A 23,331-nucleotide genomic window follows, 5' to 3' on the forward strand; every position below is an offset into this window, starting at 1 on the left:
CAGTTTAATGTTTTAATTGCATTAGTTTATGTACTCCGTATAGATGCATTGTTATGCATAAAATGCACAGCTTTTGTCTCATTGAAATTGATAGCCAGGTCCGATCTATCACCTCAAATTTTGAGCATAAGAAAAATCAATTTGTTTTGCACACCCAAAAAGTCTCGCACTAAATGAGAAAGTGAATGCTAAAACATGCACTCTCCCCCTCCTATTAGAATATCTCATTTTCTGGTTAGGTGACACCTTGATGTACTAAATTGTGTGAGTACCCTAACCGCAAAGAGGAAGCATATGCACGATAAAAGATAAGACATCAGAAAAGAAGATGAAACAGGAAAAACGCTGCACTTAAGCATTTTTCTTAATTTGTTAATTATTCCTTCGGTCGACGGGCTACAGTCTAACTGCCTAGCAAGCTGCAGTCCCATCTTCAACGGTATGAGGTGCTTTGAATTGCAGTACACCTATGCCAGGATAAAAGGTCTTTACTAATGCAATAAATATGCTACATTTGTCCGTGTTGCTTTATATATAGTGCTAAATCTTCAAAATCGCCCCCACTATAATTCCACCCTTACCATAAGGTGTTTATAGTTTTACATATTACAAAAAGCTTTTTTCTGTCCATAATTTCCTTCTGTTTATAAAGCGCCCCTTTTTATAGTGTCACCTTTGGCCTTTATTTTAAGCTGGCGGTATAAAGAGGGAGCACTGCATTTAATTCTTTTTACTATATTTGTAAGTAGTAACTCAACCACACTAGATTAAAAAAAAAAGTATGTGCTTGTGAGAGCAACATAAAGGGTTAGTGTGTTTTTTGTGGTTTTTTTTTGTTTGTTTTTTATGTGTAATAGCCTTTATCATGATGATACTGTAATATAAATGTTTATAAACACAAGTCAACACATTTGATATCAAACAGTTCAAACAAATGATAGAAGTTCAACATTTAATTTTAAATAAGGTTTAAATTAAAAAAAAAATGAAGAAAAAACATCATGGTTTTCAGCATTTCTTCAGCTATATACTCTATAGATTAGAGGAATAACGTTTCTTCTGGTGTCTCAAAGGTTTGTTCACTTATTTTTCTTTGTTTTTTTCTCATCCGTCTTTCTTAGGAATGTTATTCCTATTTCAGTGACATCATCTCCTTTTAGTCTGTCTTGAACAAAAGTGACATCAGCAGGTAAATGAATCTGAAAAGATACAGTATGATTATAAGTAACTTTCACTAATAACATAAATTTTACAGCCACATCTTTCTATAATGGTGCCGTTTTATTAACAGGATGGCATAAAAAAAAATACCCCTGATTGTCACTCTTTTTACACATCACATGATGGGTTAGTTTACTAGCCAGCCATCTAATGTGGTATGGAACCAAATAGGTGCAGTAAGTAACCAGGAAATAAAAGTCCAAACCCCAGAAATGCAATACCCCTAACCCCTATAAATGCATAACACCCCACAGATCCCCACTTAATAATACAATATTTTACCAAAATAAACTGCTTAGTACTTCATCAGTAATAACCCAGTTAGTAATCTGAAGATCTTAATCTCTATTTTGGTCCAAAGTTGACCAAAGAAATAAAAATATATAGAAAGAAAAATGGGGGGGGGGACCAAGTTTGCCTTATAGAAAAAGATTTGTAAGGGCTAAGAAGGTTATTTTAAGGAAATAAATCATTGATAATGTTGTTGCCAGAAACTAGACTGGTGTCTAATTGTAATTGCTGAAGCACCTATTCCATTCTGGATTAGGACCCCAGTAGTAGGCTGTGGTTAATTTAGTATGATGCGCCCTACTACACGAGGGGCATCTCTTATGAATCCACATCACTCTAGTGGAGCCCATATTACATCCCACTACACTAGGATGGGGAATAATTTAGCTAATTTATATTAAACAAGTCAGGTAGAAAAGCTTGAGTCCCTGCATCTGATTACATGATGCTGCAGTTCTCAGTAACTGATCGGTTGGGATAGCAATGCAGCAGTGACCTCATCACTGTACAGAGCTCCAAGCCTTCCAGTGCCTGGAAGCTGCAGCATCATGTGATAAGATGCAGGGACTGTCTCCAGCTCTCATACCTGTCACTATGTAAGAAAGAGTTGCAGCAGATAACAAAGGAAGGCAGGGGGATGATGAATAAAGGGGTGGAAGTTAATGAAGAGGTGTGAAGAAATAGTTAATTGGATAATGAATAACAGGGCTTGGAGAGGTTGATTAAAGGAAATAATTAAGGAGTAGTTATGAGTAACAGGGTTGAGGAGTAATGAAGGAAGATAATGAAGGGGGGTGATGAATAAGAGTGCTGGGGGATGAGGAATGATGGGGGCTCCTGTATTAGAGTTGAAGGTGGGATTTTAGCAGTGCTGGTTTGATATACTTGTATATCACTGTAACTAATTTTCCATCATCTGTTTATCTTTGGTAGAGTTGAAGGCTAGAGCGAGGCTTAGGACCTGCAAGCCTCTAAGCACCTAGCTTAAACGCTGACCACACCCCTATTGGTAGCATGCAGACACTTTGTGGCAGTATGCTCACTTTGCACCAATGGGGAAGGGGGATACCTGAGCATTTGCTATCTCTGGGCACCGTGGCACTTTGTTAGACCCACTGGCTGGGCAGGGGGTACAGGGGACCACAAGCCAGTGATTTCTAAAGTGCTGGAAAAGCTTTCAAAACTCCCATACAAAATAAGTAAACCTGCCACCTGAATGATCACACGTTCCTTTCTAAGAGAGTAGTCTGCGGTGTCCCAGTGATATGTGGAAAAGTGCTGACTTCATTGATTAGTAGGAGGGACTGGATGAGCGCAGTTTGAATGGAATACAGTATCAATCCACATATAATATTTTATTAACCCTAGTTATAAAAACTCTACCATTTCAAGAGCACCTCTTATGACTCCAGAGAGGAGGTTACAGTAGTTCAGTGATGATCTGCCAGTGGGAAGCTCTTCAACAAACTCGGAAAGAGGATTTTTATCCAGTATGAGGGAAAATTCATTTCCACCAGCATTACCACCAATTGTAGAAGGGGTGATACCGAGGTACATTTTGAAGGCCACCTAGGATTACAATAACACATAAATAATATTTGCATTAGCTAGCATCTTAAAATGAGTGACTTTCCCCATATAAAAAATGAACACAGAAAAAAAGAAATACTATTCAGAAAACTATACACAATATATTATACAATGGGGAAAAAATGAAATTGATAAGCAGGTGAATGTAAAATAATTTGCTGGATTTTCTAAAGCCGACAGAGGCAGTATGATGCTCTGGGCAATGTTCTGCTGTGAAAGCTTGGGTCCTGGTATTCATGTGGATGTTGCTTTGACACATACCTACCTAAACATTGATGCAGACCAAGTACACTCCTTCATGGCAATGGTATTCCCTGATGACAGTGGTGTGGCCTCTTTCAGCAGGTTAATGCACCCTGCCACACTGCAAAAATTGCTCAGGAATGGTTTGGGGAGCATGACAAAAGATTAAGGTATTGACTTGGCCTCCAAATTCCACAGATCTCGATCCCATCGAGCATCTGTAGGAGGTGCTGGAAAAACAAGACGGCGCCATGGAGACCCCACCTCACAAGCTACAAGGATCTGCTGTTAACTTCTTGGCGCCAGATACCACAGGACACCTTCAGCGGTCTCGATTCAGCCTGCCATGATCCAAACCTCAACAATGGCGCACCAAATAGAATTGTCACCTGCAAAAGTGCTTCCACACTGTTGAGCACCACTGGAGAAAATATTGCTCTAAAGCTAACTGCCTCCACTATAAATTCATCCTTTCATCTTGCAAATCTACCCTTTCTCTTGCCAAGTAAACCCTAACACCCATTTGCCTCATTCACTTCTTTTCTCTGCCCACTTGCACCTTCTCTGCCTTCCTCCCTCCAGCCCATGATTTTTCCACCTACTACAAAGACAAAATTGATACCATATATATCAACATGTCAAATACCCCCACCCCAACCTCCTGCTCTTACTCTCCCTAATCCACCCTCAGTTCGTTCTCTCCAGTAAAGGACAAAGTCTTCGTATTCATCTCCTCATCATCTCACCCAACTGCCCCCCTCCTGCGTTATACCACCAAACTTCTCAGCTACCTGTCTCCCACTGAATGCCTACTGCTAGAACACCTCTTCATATTGTCTATCTCCACTGGCACACTTCCATCGTCCTCACCAATCCTAAAAGAGCCATCTCTCAACCCAGTCTCTCTTAACCTACCATCCTATTTCTCTCCTCCTCTTTTGGCTGCAAACTACTTGAGTGACTAGTGTACAACTACCTATCTGACTTTCTCCGTGACAACTCTCTTCTAATCTCTCTGCAATTAGACATCCCAACATTTCACTACACTCACAAAAGTAATCATTGATCTACTTGCAGCAAACTCTAAGGGTCACTTCTCCATAGTCATCTTCCTGAACCTCTCTGCCGCTTTCAACACTGTTGATTACCTATCCAACTGTTTCTTTATTGTCTCTACTTCTGGCACATCCACCCTTCCATCACCACTATCTGTTGGAGTCCCAAAAGACTGTTCTTGGTCCTTTGATTTTTCTCAATGTACACCTATTCTCTTGGTGAGCTAAATTGTTAGTTTGCCCTTCAGTACCACCTCTATGATCATGACACAAATCTACCTCTCTGTCACGGGCACTAGGAGTCTTTGCCCAGGATATCACCAGATGATGTACTTACCAGAGTAATATAGCTGGTACTATGGTTCTCTGGTAGCAGGGTGACAACGGAACAGGAGAATCAGCAGATGGTGAGAGAATGCTCAAAGAAAGTCTATGACTAGCAGCAACTGGTAATGAGTAGATGAATGTACACGAGGAACCAGTAAACGTGAGGAGAGTCAGTGGTCTGCGTACAGCAATTTGTACCACTGCTATAGTGAAGGGGAATGTCCAGGAGTAGCGAGGAGGTAGTGAGAGTCAGTGGTCTGCATATAGCAAGTTGTACCACTGTCTATAGTGAAGGAATGGATTCCAGGTGCAAGTAGGTAACGGGGAAGTCAGTGGTCTGCGTATAGCAAGTTGTACCACTGCTTATGTGAGAGGATACTAGAAACTGGTGTCACAGGGAAACAGGAGTCAGTGGTCTGCGTCAGCAAGTTGTACCACTGCTATATATATGTGAGGAGGGACACGAGGAGATGAATGTAATGCAGAGGATACACGGGGCACACGGAACTTGATTCCACGATGATATCCACAATACAATAATAACTGACAAGCGCTGCTTGAAGTATACAAAGTCACTAGAGCGATCCAGGTAATAGGACACAAAGTCAATAGTCACAATAGCTTCAGTAGATAGAAGACTCCGGAGATGAACACAACACAGTCCAGACGGATATGCAATACAAAAGCAAAGTCAATGGAAGGTATGCATACCGCGGTTCAGGAGAGCAGGCTGTCAGTGAGACGTGTAGGGATACCTGAACGGCTGAACGCCGGCAGGAGGAGAAACCACTGGAGGATGGAAGCGGTAATCAGGTTGGTGCAGCGCACGGCAGGTAACCAGTATCAACAGAGCAATACTCAGGAAGCAGTAGTAAGTAAAACTGGAAACATGATGAACACGGGAGAGTTGAGGCTGTCTGGTATCCGGCAGTAGTAGCGGAGGCAGCGGAGGGAAGACACGCTGAACACGGGAGAGTAGAGGCGGTCTGGAATCCGGTAGTAGAAGCAGATAGGAATCAACTGAGTGCAGGCACGATGAACACAGGAGAGTTGAAGTGGTCTGGAAACCACAAACGTAGTAGACGGGAATCAGCTGGAGCTGAATACACGAGGAAACACAGGAACACCTTCAGAGGCTCATGGGAAATGAGACTCCAAGATCAGGCAACCAGGTAATGATCACAGGTGGTTTAAATAGGGAGGGTTGCCTGATCATCCAATCAATTAAAAGCAACAGGTACTGAAGGTTTAATAAGGGCTGCACATGCGCAGACCCTCAGGATGGCGGACGGCCACGGTTCCTGAACACAGGAGAAATGGCACTCCCAGTCCGGTGAGTGACACTCTCCTTGCCTGACTTCTTCCTTTTGTGTCATCTTATGTAATCAAATGTCTACACGGATGTCCCAATGCTTCCTAAAGCTCAACATGTCCAAAACAAAATCAATTATCCTCTATCCTCCTCCCAATCACCACCTTTCATCATATCTTCCACACCAGCAATAACCTCACAATTTCCTTGATCTCCCAAGCCTACAGTCTTGATGTCACACTTGCCTCCATCCTATGCTTTATTCCTCAAGTCCAGCCTCTTTCCTAGTCCTGTCACCTCCATCTTATTGCCAGAATACACTACCCAAGATGCAACCAAAACTCTTATCCATTCTCTCACCATTTCCTGATTTGACTACTGCAACCTTCTCCTATCTAGCATTCCCCTTAATTGTTTTTCAGCTATGCTACAATTATGCCTATAGCACCATTTAAGGGGTACGCATGTGTCATTGGCTCATAATTTAAAAAAAGTCAACCCTTATGGATAAGTGTGGCAGATATTCATGTTTTTATTTATAATCTTTGTTCCACATACTTGCATATATGAACTCATAGCTCAGTTGGCAAAAACAGGAGTTTCACATATAATTTTCCTTATGACGCGCTGTGTCTCCATTGCATATAGTGTCACTCGTTATCATAGTTTTATGCTAGATTCGCCTGTCTATTCACATTGCATTTACTCCATGTTCACGTACATCACCAACCAGTGTTTCCACTTAAATTTTCCCCCGGGTTTGCCAGGAGAGAACAGGTTAAGATGAAGAAATTTGAAAGTGGAGACACTGAGTGCCACACCCAGGATTCATAATAATTAGAGATGGGCGGGTCCGGTTCTCCGAGAACCGAACCCACCCGAACTTTGGGTATCCGAGTACCGAGCTGAGCAGCTCGGTACTCTCCCGCCCATTCCGAATCCAAATCGAGGCCGAACGTCATTGTGACGTCGTCGGATCTCGGGGCTCGGTTCTCGCGATACTTCAACTTTATAAATACACGCCTCCACAGCAATCCATCGCCATTTGACAGAGGGAGAGAGCAGGGTGTAGTCATAGGCTAATTAGAGCAGGGACAGAGAATACAATATTGTTCTTGCAATTGCTCTAACCAAAATCGCTAGTGCAGAGAGGAGGATAGAGGTTTATTATTTTTTCTTCATATTTGGCACTCCCCAGCGCTTTTGGGGTGTCCCCCATAATTGTGCATTAATATTTCTGGCTGTCAAAAGTCATATCTGTCAGCAGTATCTACTAAATAATTTTTAGCACTCCTCAGTGCTTTTGGGGTGTTCTCCCTAATTGTGCATTAATATTTCTGGCTGTCAAAAGTCATATCTGTCAGCAGTATCTACTAAATAATTTTTAGCACTCCTCAATGCTTTTGGGGTGTCCTCCCTAATTGTGCATTAATATTTCTGGCTGTCAAAAGTCATATCTGTCAGCAGTATCTACTAAATAATTTTTAGCACTCCTCAGTGCTTTTGGGGTGTCCTCCCTAATTGTGCATTAATATTTCTGGCTGTCAAAAGTCATATCTGTCAGCAGTATCTACTAAATAATTTTTAGCACTCCTCAGTGCTTTTGGGGTGTCCTCCCTAATTGTGCATTAATATTTCTGGCTGTCAAAAGTCATATCTGTCAGCAGTATCTACTAAATAATTTTTAGCACTCCTCAGTGCTTTTGGGGTGTCCTCCCTAATTGTGCATTAATATTTCTGGCTGTCAAAAGTCATATCTGTCAGCAGTATCTACTAAATAATTTTTAGCACTCCTCAGTGCTTTTGGGGTGTCCTCCCTAATTGTGCATTAATATTTCTGGCTGTCAAAAGTCATAACTGTCAGCAGTATCTACTAAATAATTTTTAGCACTCCCCAGTGGTTTGCGCTCAGAATGGATTCAAAGCAGTCCACATATGATCTGAATGAGCAACCAGGTTCTGTCACCAGTCCTGATGTTAGTGTTCCCAGTACGTCATCTGGCCAAGGCGATGTCAAACAACAGAGTGTTTTCAAATTAGTGCAAAAAACAAAAACCAAAAAAAAATTTACTGTATTGAAGCGAAAAAGAAGTGTAACTGAGCAAAAGTTAAGTGACGATAAAAAAAAAATTGCAAGCATGCCATTCTACACACGCAGTGGCAAAGAGAGAATGAGGCCTTCACCTTTGGCTATTAGTGGCAGATCCCAAAAAGTTACCCAGCCTACAATTGGTGCACAACTACTGTTACGCGTCAAAGCCGAGCTGCAAGATAACAGTGAGGCATTACAGGAGAATATTTGCTCTGATTCACAAATGACAACAATCCCTGTGGAGAGTCCATCCAACAGTGGGATGTTTAATCGTGAGCATTCTGCTGATGTGTGCCTTAATAGCCCGAGTGTAGCCGGTGATACCCAAATTGAGGATGCCACTTTGGAATTAGAAGAGGATGAGGGGGAGATTTGTGTAGGCGACAAGGGCGCTAATGAGGATGTTGATGAGGATGAGGTTGTTTGTGTAAGTCCTGCACCAGTGGCAGCAGTTCTGGCATGTGACAAGAAAAAGGCCATTGTCATGCCTGGGCATAAAACAAAAAAATCCACTTCTTATGTGTGGAATTATTTCTACCCAAATCCAGACAACAATTGTATAGCCATTTGTAGTGTATGTGAAGCCACAGTCAGTCGAGGGAGGGACCTTAACCATCTTGGAACCTCGTCTATGTTACGCCATTTAACGAGAGTTCATGGCAAAGTGTTGGGAAAAGCTGAAAGTTCTTCCCAAAAGAATACAAGCACTCCCTCATCAGCTAAGACCCTCCGCTCACCGACATACCGACGGCTACAAAATACACCCACCACACCATCCTCATCAATATCCTCAGTAGCGCTCGGAGTTAGCCCGGCATCCCACTTAAGGCTGGATGACTCCGGCACTATTATTGATTCCTCTGAAGAAAGCGTTAGTCCTGCTGCTGCTGTTGCTGCTGCTGGGGGTGAATCGTCATCCCAGAGGCAGGTTAATAAAATGAGCAGTCCTACATTTCAGCAATTAACTGTGAAACAATCATTTGCGAGGGGAAGCAAATATGACAGCAGTCACCCAGTCGCCAAGCGAATCACAGACGCCATGGCTGCAATGTTAGTGTTAGATCTGCGTCCAATCTCCACAATAAACGCAGCTGGTTTTTCACAGTTAATTGAGGTTTTGTGTCCGCATTACAGAATTCCATCGCGACACCATTTCTCCCGTAAAGCTATTCCACAACTATACCAAAAAGTGTGTAAAAATGTAGAGATTGCGCTGAAAAATGCCATTCTGCCCACTGTTCACTTAACCACAGATATGTGGACAAGTGGAAGTGGCCAAACCAAAGACTATATGACTGTGACAGCCCACTGGGTTGGTCATTCACCTTCACCAGCAGGAACAGCAGCAGCATGTACACCACTACGTAACATTTGTCACAGGCAGGCCACTCTTTGTATCACCGGCTTCACTAACAGGCATACGGCTGACAATTTGTTACGCAAACTGAGAGATGTGATTGATACATGGCTTATACCACTCGGACTCTCCCCAGGGTATGTCATTTCAGATAACGCCAACAATATAGTGCGAGCATTACAGATAGGTGATTTCCAACATATTCCCTGTTTTGCTCACACCATCAACTTGGTGGTGCAGAGCTTCCTACGAAATAACCGGGAGGTGCAGGAGATGCTTTCGGTGGCCCGTAAAATTTCAGGCCATTTCAGGCATTCAGCCACAGCATGTAGGAGATTACAGCAGCTCCAAGAGCAGTTTAACTTGCCCTGCCACCAACTTAAGCAAGAGGTGGTAACTCGGTGGAATTCCACCCTGTACATGCTTCAGAGGATGGAGGAACAGCGCAAAGCCATCCAAGCATATTGCACAAGTCATGACATTGGGAAAGGAGGGGGGATGTATTTCACTCTTGCACAGTGGGGAATCCTTTCAGTGCTGTGCAAGGTGCTGAAACCATTTGAAGTTGTGACATGTGAGGTCAGTGCAGACTCTGCTAGTTTGAGCCAAGTCATTCCTTTAATTAGACTATTGGAAAAGCAGCTTGAGAAAATGAAGGTGGAGCTGAAAGCAAGCAATTCAGCAAAGTATGTTGGCCTTGTCGATCAAGTACTTAATTCGCTTAACAATGATCCTCGAGTTATTAAGATCTTGAACTCGGATCAGTACGTTTTGGCCACTGTGCTTGATCCAAGGTTTAAAACCTACATTGAGTCTTTACTTGTAAATGAGCGAGATGTGAACTTTTGCAAGGAGCTATTGCTCAGCAAGTTGGCCGCTGAACTGGGCCTCGGCTTGACGACGTGTCCTCCTTCACTTTCTCAAGCTGTTGCTCGTAAAAAATTAAATTTCCAAAAAAGAAGCAGGGAAGACACAGGGGGCAGACCAGAACAATTTAACATCTGGGCTGGTTTGAAGGATTTTTCAAAAAAATGTGTCACTTTGCCCATAACTCCATCCAATATGAGTATAAACATGCAAAGGATGGTGGAGGATTACTTTCAAGAGGTAGTTGATATGGAAATGTCAGACAGTCCCTTTCCTTACTGGGAAGAAAAGCAGGCCATTTGGAAACCCATGTACAAACTTGCTTTGCAATACCTAAGCTGCCCACCCTCCAGTGTGTACTCTGAACGAGTGTTCAGCACAGCAGGGAACTTAGTCAGTGATCGCCGTAGAAGGTTACTTCCCAAAAATGTGGAGAAAATGATGTTTATAAAAATGAACTACATCTTCCACGAGGAAGGCCTTCACCATCCAAGACATCCAAGCACTGACTGTTCTCTAATGGCGGATTCAAGCGGCGATGAATTGATAGTCTGTGATGATGACGTACACACTGATGAGGGTGAGGATTAAGCTGAAGATGATGCCGATAACATCTTTTTAAAACTTTCTATGTAAGTGTAGGGTGCAATCTACCCCCAAAGAGGAAAGGGACTTGTGGCATTTCCATATCACATACCATCTTGAAAGGCTGCTGTTAGGGCAATTTATCCTTAAGGGTAGGGTGTCATAGACAGAGTGACCCTAAACTGGCTTTGTCCATTTTTCATAATATTGTACAGTCTATAATGGCTGAATTTTTGGGTATTTTATACAAGTGGAGGGGGGCCTAGAGAGACAGAAACCAAACTGGCTTTTTCCATGTCAATTAATATTGTACAGTCTATAATGGCTGAATTTTTTGGTATTTTATACAAGTGGAGGGGGGCCTAGAGAGACAGAGTGACCCCAAACTGTCTTTCTCCATGTCAATTAATATTGTACAGTCTATAATGGCTGAATTTTTTAGTATTTTATACAAGTGGAGGGGGGCCTAGAGAGACAGAAACCAAACTGTCTTTCTCCATGTCAATTAATATTGTACAGTCTATAATGGCTGAATTTTTTGGTATTTTATACAAGTGGAGGGGGGCCTTGAGAGACAGAAACCAAACTGGCTTTTTCCATTTCTTTACATATTTAACTATAAGTGTAGGGTGTAATATACATTCAAAGACGATGGCTGCATTGCCAATATGCATAGATGGAGAGGAAGACAATCTGTTTTGTGTGTAGAATAGGCCTACCAACGAAGAATTAAACTGTTTTTTTTGGATGATTTATTACCTCAACAATTAGATTACTTGTCTCTAAAACAGTTGGAGCACTAAATTGGGTTAATTTAGGCCCAAAAACATGGATTTTCCTAAAAAATAGCAAAACAAAACCAAACAAAACCAAAAACAAAACCAAAACACGCAATGGCGGTTTTGCAAAACCAAAACACGACGGTAATCCAGATCCAAAACCGAATCCAAAACCAAAACACGGGGGTCAGTGACCATCTCTAATAATAATTCAAAACATTTTTTATATATCCGTGCCATTCCAGATAAATGTTTAGTACACCCTGTTGCACTACCCTCACAGACGAGTCCAGTTCCTCTTGTTTACACACATACTGTTCAGCAAAAAAAGGTCTTTTCATCATCACCCTAAAGATATCAGTCCAACACATCCTCCTGATTCTTATGACAGCATAATCAAACAGCTACTAAGGTAGTAAAGTGGTTTAGGTTTTCTTTATATTGATTTCAATATATGACCTTTACAATGCAGGTCAGAATGTAGATGTAAATGTTATTGTGTGTTTTTTTAATTATTTTTTAGTTTTTACATATGTTTCCTAGGACATATTTTGGTCTAAACTAGCTGATTTATTTGGACTTCCTGCGTGTTTTTGCTGCACTCCTCAAACTTGTCTAACATGCTATTTTGTATTCAGGGCCTATACATAGGTTTCCACTATGTGTATTTTCTATCATATGTATCAGTGTCCATATATTAACTATCTCTATTATCCTAAGACGTCATCTAAATCACACAACTCCCATGGTGTATTATGGGGAATCAATTCAAAAACCATATCAACAATTGAATTTTTAGACCTGGTTCTTGACTTAAAACATTTCTCAATTGTGGATCATATTGATACTTTTAAGCATATTAAAGAAGTGCACTTGCTATCTAGATAACTCTACCTGCCACTAAAGGATTTAAGTATGGAGGAAGTATATGAAGAACAATCCACCCTAGGTCACTTTTTGGTCAGAGCTTGAGGACGGCCAAAAATATGGATATGCAGAGTTTATTTAAGTATAAAATTAAGGGAGTTACAAAGAAAACTGGTGGAGAAATGTTTTTCCTTTTTAATTACAAATTATAATCAGTGGGAGAAAACCATTAAGAGAATTTTAGCCAAACATTGGCCTTTATTGATGTTTGATCCTATTCCATCAAACCATTTACCTGACAAACCTGCTATGATTTTTAAGTGAGCCAGTACTTTGACATCTTATTTGTAGGCTAGTCTTTTGAAGAATGACATGGATCATCTATAGTGAAATGTTTCACGAGAATAAGAGCCCTGCAATCACTGTAAGGTATGTAGACATTGTTATAGTTTTTTGAGATGTAACCAATAGTAAAATATAAAAGATATATTCTAATATAATTTGTAAACATAATACATTTAGTAGAATGAGAGTGCAGGTAGAAATATATAAAAAAAGACATTTAAAGAGATGGATTTTAAAACATATGCAGAACACATGTGCAGGCTAATGTGGAGAATCATATTGTTCCAAGGCATTGATCTGATCAGGAGAGCCTTAGGTTTACAGCTATTGAGCATGTGAATCTGGACATAAAGGTCAGGGATATATTTCTTAAATTAGCTCGGCGGTTCCCAAACTGTGCGCCGCGGCTCCCAGGGGTGCCGCGGCGCCATGGCCGGATTAAGGGGGGGGCACAGGGGGCACGTGCCCCGGGCCCCCCTCTCTCTGAGGGCCCCCCGCCGCCGGCTGAGAAAAGAGAAGTCGGCGATCTAAAATGTACAGCAGCCGCGGTGCTGCTGTACACCTAGACTGCTAACAAGGATCTGGTCCGTCTGGAGGGGGAGGGTTTGTATTAATGAGAGGTGCGCGGCTGCGTCAGAAGGGGAGGGGGAGAGAGACTCACAGCCGGACACACAGGAGTTAGATGTGAATCTTAGGTGAGTCAAAAAAAAGTGATAGCACCTTTGTCTTGGACCTCTTCTGCTTGAATAGCGATCATAACTGTTCTGTGTATGACTTGGAAGAAAGCTAAGTGTACAAAATGTACAATATATTATTCAGTTATATTTCAAGAATATTATATTAACTGAGAGTGAGAAACCGAGAGGGAGAGAGTATGAGGCTGAGACAGTGTGGCAGAGAAAGGAACAGTGAGAGAGAGAGAAGGACAATGGGAAAAAGAGAGAGAACTAGAGAGAGGTGGAAAGGGAGAGAGGCAGAGTGGTGAGAGAGAGAAAAAATAATAATATTAATTTAATGGTACAGTTTCCATGAGGACTAATTATTTAATGATGGATGCCATCATATATATTTATTTTACTGGTGTTGGTGGAATATTTAATTAAATGCTGTTCTGGTTTCGGGACTATTAATTTATTATTCAATTTGGGTCTAAGTTTGGGGAGAAGGAGGGCTAACTTATTAAATGTGAATATAAAATATAAATTGACAGCAATGGTTGTGTAAAATGGGTTTATTTGTTACATGTGAATACTATTAATTTATTAATGGTCTGTTTTTTTTGGGGAGGGAGTTTTTTTTATTAAATGTGTATGCCAGTGGTTCCCAAACTTTAGCAGTTCGCGGCACCCTTAGAGTCTCAATAATTTTTTTAAGGCACCCCTCCAAAATAATTACTGAGCAGTCCTGTTTTAGAAGTAGTTGGGTCAAAAAAATGTAATAGGTATTTAGGTCAGGACAGAAATACTTATTTAGTTGTATGCAAAAATGTCCCCTCAGCATCCAGACACACTGCCCCCTCTGCATCCAGACACTCTGCCCCCACTGCATCCAGACACTCTGCCCTCTCTCACGCTGCCCCCTCTGCCCTGTCTCACGATGTCCCCCCTCCTCTGCCCTCTGTCACGCTGTCCCCCTCCTCTGCCCTCTGTCACGCTGTCTCCCTCCTGTCACGCTGTCCCCCTCCACTGGCCCGCGGCACCCCTGGGAGCCACCACGGCACACAGTTTGGGAACCGCCGGTGTATGCTATTAATTCAATGTCAGGGCTAGTTGGGAGAAACAGTTCTATTATTAAATTTGTATACTATTAATTTTATTTAATTTTACATTCAGGCCTATTTGCAGGGAGAGAGGCATACTTATTAAATGTGGGTGCTATTGATTTAATGCCAGGGCTGTTTTAGATTTTCACGAACATTCCAGGATCTACACAAGCAACAGCTGAGTTTAAGACACCAGCAGCCACAGGTGGTGACAGTGACAAGATCAGGTAGGAGAGAGCAGGACAGTCTGCCATCTGTCCTGAATCTGGTGGGGCAGTCCCGAATTTGGGTGACTGTCTTGCTTAGTCAGGATTTGGTCCAACTACAAGGACAGTTGGGAGGTATGTCCCGCTTCACACTGTACTACTGGTGAAGGCAGAGCTGTGTGCATCTAACAGTAGTGCGCACAGTATTGTCTGTGTATTTGTCTAAAATTATAGCCATAGTGCACCTTAGGGGCCCCCCTGTCTAAAGTGCCCCGGGCCCCCCAGAGCCTTAATCCAGCTCTGCGCGGCGCTGTCACTGGGGTGCCGCGGGCCAAGCATTGAAAAAAAGAAAGAACACAGAAACTTACCAATCCGTCGGGCGCCGGGACCCAGCAGACTCCTCTCTCCCACAGCTGTCACTGAATATCGACGTCAGTGACAAGCTGCTGCGGGAGAGAGGAGGCTGCTGGGTCCCGGCGCCCGACGGATTGGTAAGTTTCTGTGTTCTTTCTTTTTTTTCTATGGCGGCACAACGGGGCAGAGGAGTGTAACAGGGGGCAGAGGAGGGTGACAGCTGGGGCACAATGGGGCAGAGGAGGGTGACAGCTGGGGCACAACGGGGCAGAGGCGTGTAACAGGGGCAGAGGAGGGTGACAGCTGGGGCACAACAGGGCAGAGGAGTGTAACAGGGGCAGAGGAGGATGACAGCTGGGGCACAACAGGGCAGAGGAGTGTAACAGGGGCAGAGGAGGGTGACAGCTGGGGCACAACCGGACAGAGGAGTGTAACAGGGGCAGAGGAGGGTGACAGCTGGGGCACAACTGGGCAGAGGAGTGTAACAGGGGCAGAGGAGGGTGACAGCTAGGGCACAACGGAGCAGAGGAGTGTAACAGGGGCAGAGGAGGGTGACAGCTAGGGCACAACGGAGCAGAGGAGTGTAACAGGGGGCAGAGGAGTGTAACAGGTGGCAGAGGAGGGTGACAGCGGGGCAGAGGAGGGTGACAGCGGGGCAGAGGAGGGTGACAGCGGGCAGAGGAGGGTGACAGAGGGCAGAGGAGGGTGACAGCGTGAGAGAGGGCAGAGGAAGGGGGACATCGTGAGAGAGGGCAGAGGAGGGGGGACATCGTGAGAGAGGGCAGAGGGGGCAGTGTGAGAGAGGGCAGTGTGTCTGGATGCAGAGGGGGCAGTGTGTCTGGATGCAGAGGGGACAGAGTGCCTGAGGGCAGAGTGTCTGGATGCAGAGGGGGCATTTTTGCATACAACTAAATAAGTATTTCTGTCCTGACCTAAATACTTATTACAATTTTTTGACCCAACTACCTCTAAAACAGGACTGCTCAATAATTATTTTGGAGGGGTGCCTTGAAAAAATTTGGAGACTCTAAGGGTGCCGCGAACTGCAAAAGTTTGGGAACCACTGAATAAGCTCAAAGAGAAACCTAAAGTATTGAATGAAGATTGTGAAATTAATTAATCTTATTTAGTAGATTAATATCTGGCTCACTGTTGAGATTTATTTTTGTCTGTTCATTTAAGACTTTTTTTTATTAGATATCCTATATTCTATATCTAGATTATTACTGGCAGGGCCTGATTAAGTGTCCTGGCGAATCCTCTCCTCCCCCTCCTGCAGCCTTTTTCCTCACCTTCTCTCCCTCCCCATCTGCAGCCAATTTGCTGCTAGGCTGCCTGTCTGCATATTGGCGGCCCCAATGCCAGACAGTCACGGAGCATACTGCTTAAAAAAAAATGAAATTTTTTTTTTAAATACCGCAGCACCACACCGCCCCGATACCCAGCCCCCCAGCCTGATCAGGCCCTGATCACTGTCCATATTTTACTATTAGCTACATCTGAAAAAAAAAAGTATAGCATTGACTACAGACACTTCCAGTGATTACAGGGCTCTTATTCTCATCATACATTTCGCTGCGAACAATTTATCTCGTCATATATTTTCTTAAAGTTTTATTCATTAAATTTTTTAGTAACTTTCTTTTTATATGTATATAATGATATTTGATAAAGTTCTCTGATTTATGTTATCTTTGTACACTGATTGAGATTATGAATTCTCATTTTCCTATGTTAAATGTTGTTTGAAAAGCCTTGCTTGTTTAGCTCAGAGTAGTGAAACATATAGATTGGGATTCCAAGTATTTTATTGGAGGAAAATGCTCACATCCTCTTAAGCAGGGGCGCCGAGAGGGGAGCTGGCGGTTACAAATTACCCGGGCCTGCCTGTGGGAGCCCACTGGAGCTGGAAAGTAGGGATGAGCGCGCTCGGATTTCTGAAATCCGAGCCCACCCGAACGTTGCGGATCCGAGTCGGATCCGAGACAGATCCGGGTATTGGCGCCAAATTCAAAAGTGAAACTGAGGCTCTGACTCATAATCCCGTTGTCGGATCTCGCGATACTCGGATCCTATAAATTCCCCGCTAGTCGCCGCCATCTTCACTCGGGCATTGATCAGGGTAGAGGGAGGGTGTGTTAGGTGGTCCTCTGTGCTGTTTAGTTCTGTGCTGTTTAGTTCTGTGCTGTTTAGTTCTGTGCTGTTTAGTGCTGTGCTGTGCTGTGCTGTGCTGTGCTGTGCTGTGCTGTGCTGTGCTGTGCTGTGCTGTGCTGTGCTGTGCTGTGTTCTGCAGTATCAGTCCAGTGGTGCTGTGTGCTGTGCTCTGTCCTTCTGAGGTCAGTGGTGCTGCTGGGTCCTGTGCTGTGTCCTGTTCAGTCCAGTGGTGCTGTGTCCTGTGCTCTGTGCTTCTAAGGGCATAGTTATTTCCCCAATATTCCCCTGTGTTTAAAAAAATAAAAAAAAGTTTTTTTAAAAAATACCAAAAACTACTTTAATATTTTTTAATTACCACAAAATTTTCACAACCAATCCTGCAGTATAAGCCCATTGGTACTGCAATATTACCAAGTTCACACATTCAGCAGTAAAAGTCCAGTGGTACTGCAATATTACAAAGTTTACACATTCTGCAGTATCAGTCCAGTGGTGCTGTGTCCTGTGCTCTGTCCTGCTGAGTTCCGTAGTGCTGCTGGGTCCTGTGCCGTGTCCTGTTCAGTCCAGTGGTGCTGTGTCCTGTGCTCTGTGCTTCTAAGGGCATAGTTATTTCCCCATTATTCCCAAGTTTTTAAAAAATAAAAAAAAAGTAAAAAATAATAAAAAATTTAAAAAAAAAAAAATATATAATAATTATAACCAAATTTGCAAAACCAATCCAGCATTATAAGTCCATTGGTACTGCAATATTACCAAGTTCACACATTCTGCAGTATCAGTCCAGTGGTGCTGTGTCCTGTGCTCTGTCCTGCTGAGTTCCGTAGTGCTGCTGGGTCCTGTGCCGTGTCCTGTTCAGTCCAGTGGTGCTGTGTCCTGTGCTCTGTGCTTCTAAGGGCATAGTTATTTCCCCATTATTCCCAAGTTTTTAAAAAATAAAAAAAAAAGTAAAAAATAATAAAAAATTTAAAAAAAAAAAAATATATAATAATTATAACCAAATTTGCAAAACCAATCCAGCATTATAAGTCCATTGGTACTGCAATATTACCAAGTTCACACATTCTGCAGTATCAGTCCAGTGGTGCTGTGTCCTGTGCTCTGTCCTGCTGAGTTCCGTAGTGCTGCTGGGTCCTGTGCCGTGTCCTGTTCAGTCCAGTGGTGCTGTGTCCTGTGCTCTGTGCTTCTAAGGGCATAGTTATTTCCCCATTATTCCCAAGTTTTTAAAAAATAAAAAAAAAGTAAAAAATAATAAAAAATTTAAAAAAAAAAAAATATATAATAATTATAACCAAATTTGCAAAACCAATCCAGCATTATAAGTCCATTGGTACTGCAATATTACCAAGTTCACACATTCTGCAGTATCAGTCCAGTGGTGCTGTGTCCTGTGCTCTGTCCTGCTGAGTTCCGTAGTGCTGCTGGGTCCTGTGCCGTGTCCTGTTCAGTCCAGTGGTGCTGTGTCCTGTGCTCTGTGCTTCTAAGGGCATAGTTATTTCCCCACTATTCCCAAGTTTTTTAAAAATAAAAAAAAAGTAAAAACAAAAAAAAATAAAAAATATATAATAATTATAACCAAATTTGCAAAACCAATCCAGCAGTATAAGTCCATTGGTACTGCAATATTACCAAGTTCACACATTCTGCAGTATCTTGTGCTACATATAATGGAGACCAAAAATTTGGAGGATAAAGTAGGGAAAGATCAAGACCCACTTCCTCCTAATGCTGAAGCTGCTGCCACTAGTCATGACATAGACGATGAAATGCCATCAACGTCGTCTTCCAAGCCCGATGCCCAATCTCGTAGTACCGGGCATGTAAAATCCAAAAAGCCCAAGTTAAGAAAAAGTAGCAAAAAGAGAAACTTAAAATCATCTGAGGAGAAACGTAAAGTTGCCAATATGCCATTTACGACACGGAGTGGCAAGGAACGGCTTAGGCCCTGGCCCGTGTTCATGACTAGTGGTTCAGCTTCACCCACGGATCTTAGCCCTCCTCCTCCTCCCCCCCCCTACAAAAAATTGAAGAGAGTTATGCTGTCAGCAACAAAACAGCAAACAACTCTGCCTTCTAAAGAGAAATTATCACAAATCCCCAAGGCGAGTCCAAGGGTGTTGGTGGTTGTCAAGCCTGACCTTCCCATCACTGTACGGGAAGAGGTGGCTCGGGAGGAGGCTATTGATGATGTAGCTGGCGCTGTGGAGGAACTTGATGATGAGGATGGTGATGTGGTTATTGTAAATGAGGCACCAGGGGGGGAAACAGCTGATGTCCATGGGATGAAAAAGCCCATCGTCATGCCTGGTCAGAAGACCAAAAAATGCACCTCTTCGGTCTGGAGTTATTTTTATCCAAATCCAGACAACCAATGTATGGCCATATGTAGCTTATGTAAAGCTCAAATAAGCAGGGGTAAGGATCTTGCCCACCTAGGAACATCCTCCCTTATACGTCACCTGAATAACCTTCATAGTTCAGTGGTTAGTTCAGGAACTGGGGCTAGGACCCTCATCGGTACAGGGACACCTAAATCCCGTGGTCCAGTTGGATACACACCAGCAACACCCTCCTCGTCAACTTCCTCCACAATCTCCATCAGATTCAGTCCTGCAGCCCAAGTCACCAGCCAGACTGAGTCCTCCTCAATACGGGATTCATCCGAGGAATCCTGCAGCGGTACGCCTACTACTGCCACTGCTGCTGTTGCTGCTGTTAGTCGGTCATCTTCCCAGAGGGGAAGTCGTAAGACCGCTAAGTCTTTCACCAAACAATTGACCGTCCAACAGTCGTTTGCCATGACCACCAAATACGATAGTAGTCACCCTATTGCAAAGCGTATAACTGCGGCTGTAACTGCAATGTTGGTGTTAGACGTGCGCCCGGTGTCCGCCATCAGTGGAGTGGGATTTAGAGGGTTGATGGAGGTATTGTGTCCCCGGTACCAAATCCCCTCGAGATTCCACTTCACTAGGCAGGCGATACCAAAAATGTACAGAGAAGTACGATCAAGTGTCCTCAGTGCTCTTAAAAATGCGGTTGTACCCACTGTCCACTTAACCACGGACATGTGGACAAGTGGTTCTGGGCAAACGAAGGACTATATGACTGTGACAGCCCACTGGGTAGATGCATCCCCTTCCGCAGCAACAGCAACAGCTGCATCAGTAGCAGCATCTACAAAATGGCTGCTCATGCAAAGGCAGGCAACATTGTGCATTACAGGCTTTAATAAGAGGCACAACGCTGACAACATATTAGAGAAAATGAGGGAAATTATCTCCCAGTGGCTTACCCCACTTAGACTCTCATGGGGATTTGTGGTGTCAGACAATGCCAGTAACATTGTGCGGGCATTAAATATGGGCAATTTCCAGCACGTCCCATGTTTTGCCCACACCATTAATTTGGTGGTGCAGCATTACCTCAAGAGTGACAGGGGTGTGCAGGAGATGCTTGCGGTGGCCCGCAAAATTGCTGGACACTTTCGGCATTCAGCCAGTGCCTACCGCAGACTAGAGGCACATCAAAAAAGCTTGAACCTGCCCTGCCATCACCTCAAACAAGAGGTTGTGACGCGCTGGAACTCCACCCTCTATATGCTGCAGAGGATGGAGGAGCAGCAAAAGGCCATTCAGGCCTACACAGCCACCTACGACATAGGCAAAGGAGTGGGGATGCGCCTGAGTCAAGCGCAGTGGAGACTGATTTCCGTGTTGTGCAAGGTTCTGCAGCCATTTGAACTTGCCACACGAGAAGTCAGTTCCGACACTGCCAGCTTGAGTCAGGTCATTCCCCTGATCAGGCTGTTGCAGAAGCAGCTGGAGAAAGTGAGGGAGGAGCTGGTAAGCCATTGCGATTACAGCAAGCATGTAGCTCTTGTGGATGTAGCCCTTCGTACGCTTTGCCAGGATCCGAGGGTGGTCACTCTTTTAAAGTCAGAGGAATACATTCTGGCCACCGTGCTCGATCCTCGGTTTAAAGCGTATGTTGTGTCTCTGTTTCCGGCGGACACAAATCTACAGCGGTGCAAAGACCTGCTGGTCAGGAGATTGTCCTCTGAAGAGGACCGTGACATGCCAACAGCTCCACCCTCATTTTCTTCCACATCTATGGCTGCGAGGAAAAAGCTCAGTTTTCCCAAAAGAGGCACTGGCGGGGATGCTGATAACATCTGGTCCGGACTGAAGGACCTGCCAACCATTGCAGACATGTCTACTCTCGCTGCATTGGATGCTGTGACAATAGAAAAAATTGTGGATGATTACTTTGCTGACACCATCCAAGTAGACATGTCAGACAGTCCATATTGTTACTGGCAGGAAAAAAAGGCAGTTTGGAAGCCCCTGTACAAACTGGCTCTATTTTACCTGAGTTGTCCCCCCTCCAGTGTGTACTCGGAAAGAGTTTTTAGTGCAGCGGGGAACCTGGTCAGTGAGCGGCGAAGGAGGTTGCTTCCTCACAACGTTGAAAAAATGATGTTTATAAAAATGAATAATCAATTCCTCAATGAAGTACAGCACTGCCCTCCAGATACTACAGAGGGACCTGTGGTTGTGGAGTCCAGCAGGGACGAATTGATAATGTGTGATGAGGAGGAAGTACACACTGTAGGGGGAGAGGAATCAGAGGTTGAGGATGAGGACGACATCTTGCCTCAGTAGAGCCTGTTTAGTCTGTACAGGGAGAGATGAATAGCTTTTTTGGTGTGGGGGCCCAAACAAACCAATCATTTCAGTCAAAGTTGTTTGGTAGGCCCTGTCGCTGAAATGATTGGTTTGTTAAAGTGTGCATGTCCTATTTCAACAACAGACCTCTCAACTGCAGCTCATCCCTCCTCTGCGGGGATAATGTCTCCTGTGCTCTGACACGTCACTCTGTGTACTCTCAGCCTCAGGATCTGACACTACAGCTACCATGCCTCTTGTAGCAGCCCTCACTCCAGGGCCTCTTCCATGTGCAGTGTCCCCCTCTCTCTTGGGTTCACTATAGTGGCATGGAGTTCTCCCCCCTCATCCAGGGCACACATTCCTTGCCCTGGCTCAGTCACCACGCTCAGACTTCCAGGCAATGCTGGGGGAGCCTGGGAGCTTCCACCCCAGGTCCCCAGCTACAACTCTCCTCTCCTGTGTCTTCTCTCTCTTTCTGACACTTTAAAGATCGTGCCTTTAAATGAAAAAGTCAGTCTTCATTGCACGACTATGTGCAAGTGCAACAGGGACATTTTTTTGGGTTTACAAAGTCAAACAATAACACTACGACCCTGTCTGTCTGGGGTCTGTCAATGACGAATTGTCTGGAGCATGTTTTGAGGAGGTATTGTGGCCCCGGTATCAAATTGGGTACTGGGGCCACCCCACTATGCAGTCCAGATACTTGTTTGGTGGAATTCCGACACGTGGAGGGTTTTTTAATTATATTGTGGCCTCGGTACCAAATTGTGTACCGGGGCCACCACACTACGCAGTCAAGATACTTGTTTGGTGGAATTCAGACCAGTTGAGGGTTTTATTATTATATTGTGTGGACCACTCTATCTATACCACACTACAACTCTATACCACTCTATTTCCTACTTTAATTCTATTTAATTCTATTTCCTACTTTAATTTCATTACTAATTAATTACCATAAAGAGGAACAAAAAAAAACCAATTTTACCAAAAGTATAATATGACTTAGACTTACAAACACTACACTTGAAAGATCGTGCCTTTAAATGAAAAAGTCAGTCTTCATTGCACGACTATGTGCAAGTGCAACAGGGACATTTTTTTGGGTTTACAAAGTCAAACAATAACACTACGACCCTGTCTGTCTGGGGTCTGTCAATGACGAATTGTCTGGAGCATGTTTTGAGGAGGTATTGTGGCCCCGGTATCAAATTGGGTACTGGGGCCACCCCACTATGCAGTCCAGATACTTGT

At 43.6% G+C, this 23,331-nt stretch overlaps 1 protein-coding gene across 2 annotated transcripts in view; it reads right to left on the reverse strand.

Annotated features, from left to right (window-relative positions):
- Positions 1-973: 973 nt before the first annotated feature.
- TRAPPC3L (trafficking protein particle complex subunit 3L) overlaps positions 974-23,331 on the reverse strand; it is a 135,939-nt gene continuing 113,581 nt past the window's right edge. The window contains exons 5-6 of one of the 2 annotated variants that reach the window (XM_075200643.1): positions 2,896-3,081; positions 974-1,199 (exon numbers count right to left, since the gene is read on the reverse strand). In XM_075200643.1, coding sequence (XP_075056744.1) covers positions 1,080-1,199; positions 2,896-3,081 — 306 coding nt within the window. In that variant the 3' untranslated portion in view covers positions 974-1,079. The remainder of the gene's footprint in view (positions 1,200-2,895; positions 3,082-23,331) is intronic. The other variant, XM_075200644.1, reaches the window with a different exon arrangement.

This window comes from Mixophyes fleayi, chromosome 3 (assembly GCF_038048845.1).
Source record: "Mixophyes fleayi isolate aMixFle1 chromosome 3, aMixFle1.hap1, whole genome shotgun sequence".
Classification (NCBI taxonomy): domain Eukaryota; kingdom Metazoa; phylum Chordata; class Amphibia; order Anura; family Limnodynastidae; genus Mixophyes; species Mixophyes fleayi.